Consider the following 1,243-nt stretch of genomic DNA (forward strand, 5'->3'; position numbering starts at 1 on the left):
AAAAAAAAAAATGAATGGCTAGAAGCATTCCATTAAAGAAAAACATGGACATGTAGCAACAGTACAGAGGATGCAAGAACTTACAAACAACTCGAGCTCTTGAAGGTTAGGACAACTGCGAAGAAGACAGAGAGCAGCCAGATCCTCCTCCATGTCGTTAAAATTAACTCGTATCGAAAGAAAAGTAAGAACGATACAAGGTGTAGGCAGCTTTACTGGTACACCGCCAGCAGCCAAATACTACACAGAAGTCAAACAAACCGAATAAGTACTCAATTAGTCAATGGTTCAGGCTCTCTATCCACTTGGAGGAATAATGTAGAGAGAACAAATAAAAACCTCAGATGTTCATAACAAGCCAAGTAATTATGCAATTCAATGTTATAATCACTTACTAACTGAGCAACATGCTCATCAGTCCCTGAAATTTCTGAATTTCCAGGATAATTGACGATGGATAGTTTACCTTCAAGAAAAAATTCTGCACCTCAAGCCTTTGAATACGAGGTAGATTAGCAAAAAACTTGATCAGATTACCAGTGCATCCGAAAGCCATATTCCGGTCACTTCCAGTGTTCGAATACAAGCCAATAGAGACAATAGCCAGATTGATGGTATCATGAAAATCCACTTCTTCAAAAACTCCTCCAACGTCAAAGAAGACGAGATTTGGAGCATGGATTTTAAGATGAGTAAAACCATCAAAGTTCATCAATGTCAGCCGCTCAAGTAAAGGACAGTTGGATACCATATCCTCAAATGCACCTTGGTCCATGGTTATATGCTGAAGATCAAGGCTCTTCAAACTTTTAAAGCCATTAAATGTATACGGAGGTTTTAAAAGACAATTAAAAAGTTCCAGATGGATCAACTTTTGAAAGGAGTACATAGAAGAAGGGAGCTTGTAACGATGTCCTTTCCATATTTCAAGTATAAATTCCTTAACAAAGCCCCTTGATAAGAAAAGAATCCATCTATCAACATCACTGACACCTTGAAGATCGCGATGAGAAAGCTTAAACCTATATATGGGGCCCGTATGAAGTAACAGCACGTGGTCAATAACGCTCACAAGTTTGTTCTTTATGATGGTTTGATCTTGGGCAGAAATCAGGACAGACTGATTTTCGAATACAAGATGTGGAAGTGTAACCCATTTAAATCTCCACTTACTTGACAAGATACTTGTCCTCACAGCATCCCTTAGTGGTAAACTTGATAAAATGTTGTCTATAATATGCTC

General features: G+C 38.2%; 1 protein-coding gene across 1 annotated transcript in view; it reads right to left on the bottom strand.

Moving 5' to 3' along the window:
• Nucleotides 1-6: 6 nt before the first annotated feature.
• The window catches only part of LOC111409402 (F-box/FBD/LRR-repeat protein At1g13570-like), a 10,341-nt gene continuing 9,104 nt past the window's right edge, over nucleotides 7-1,243 (bottom strand). Inside the window, exons 2-3 of the mRNA XM_023039454.1 lie at nucleotides 467-1,240; nucleotides 7-240 (exon numbers count right to left, since the gene is read on the bottom strand). Coding sequence (XP_022895222.1) covers nucleotides 19-240; nucleotides 467-1,240 — 996 coding nt within the window. The 3' untranslated portion in view covers nucleotides 7-18. The remainder of the gene's footprint in view (nucleotides 241-466; nucleotides 1,241-1,243) is intronic.

The sequence above is a fragment of the Olea europaea genome, chromosome 14, assembly GCF_002742605.1.
Source record: "Olea europaea var. sylvestris chromosome 14, O_europaea_v1, whole genome shotgun sequence".
NCBI classification, from domain to species: Eukaryota; Viridiplantae; Streptophyta; class Magnoliopsida; order Lamiales; family Oleaceae; genus Olea; species Olea europaea.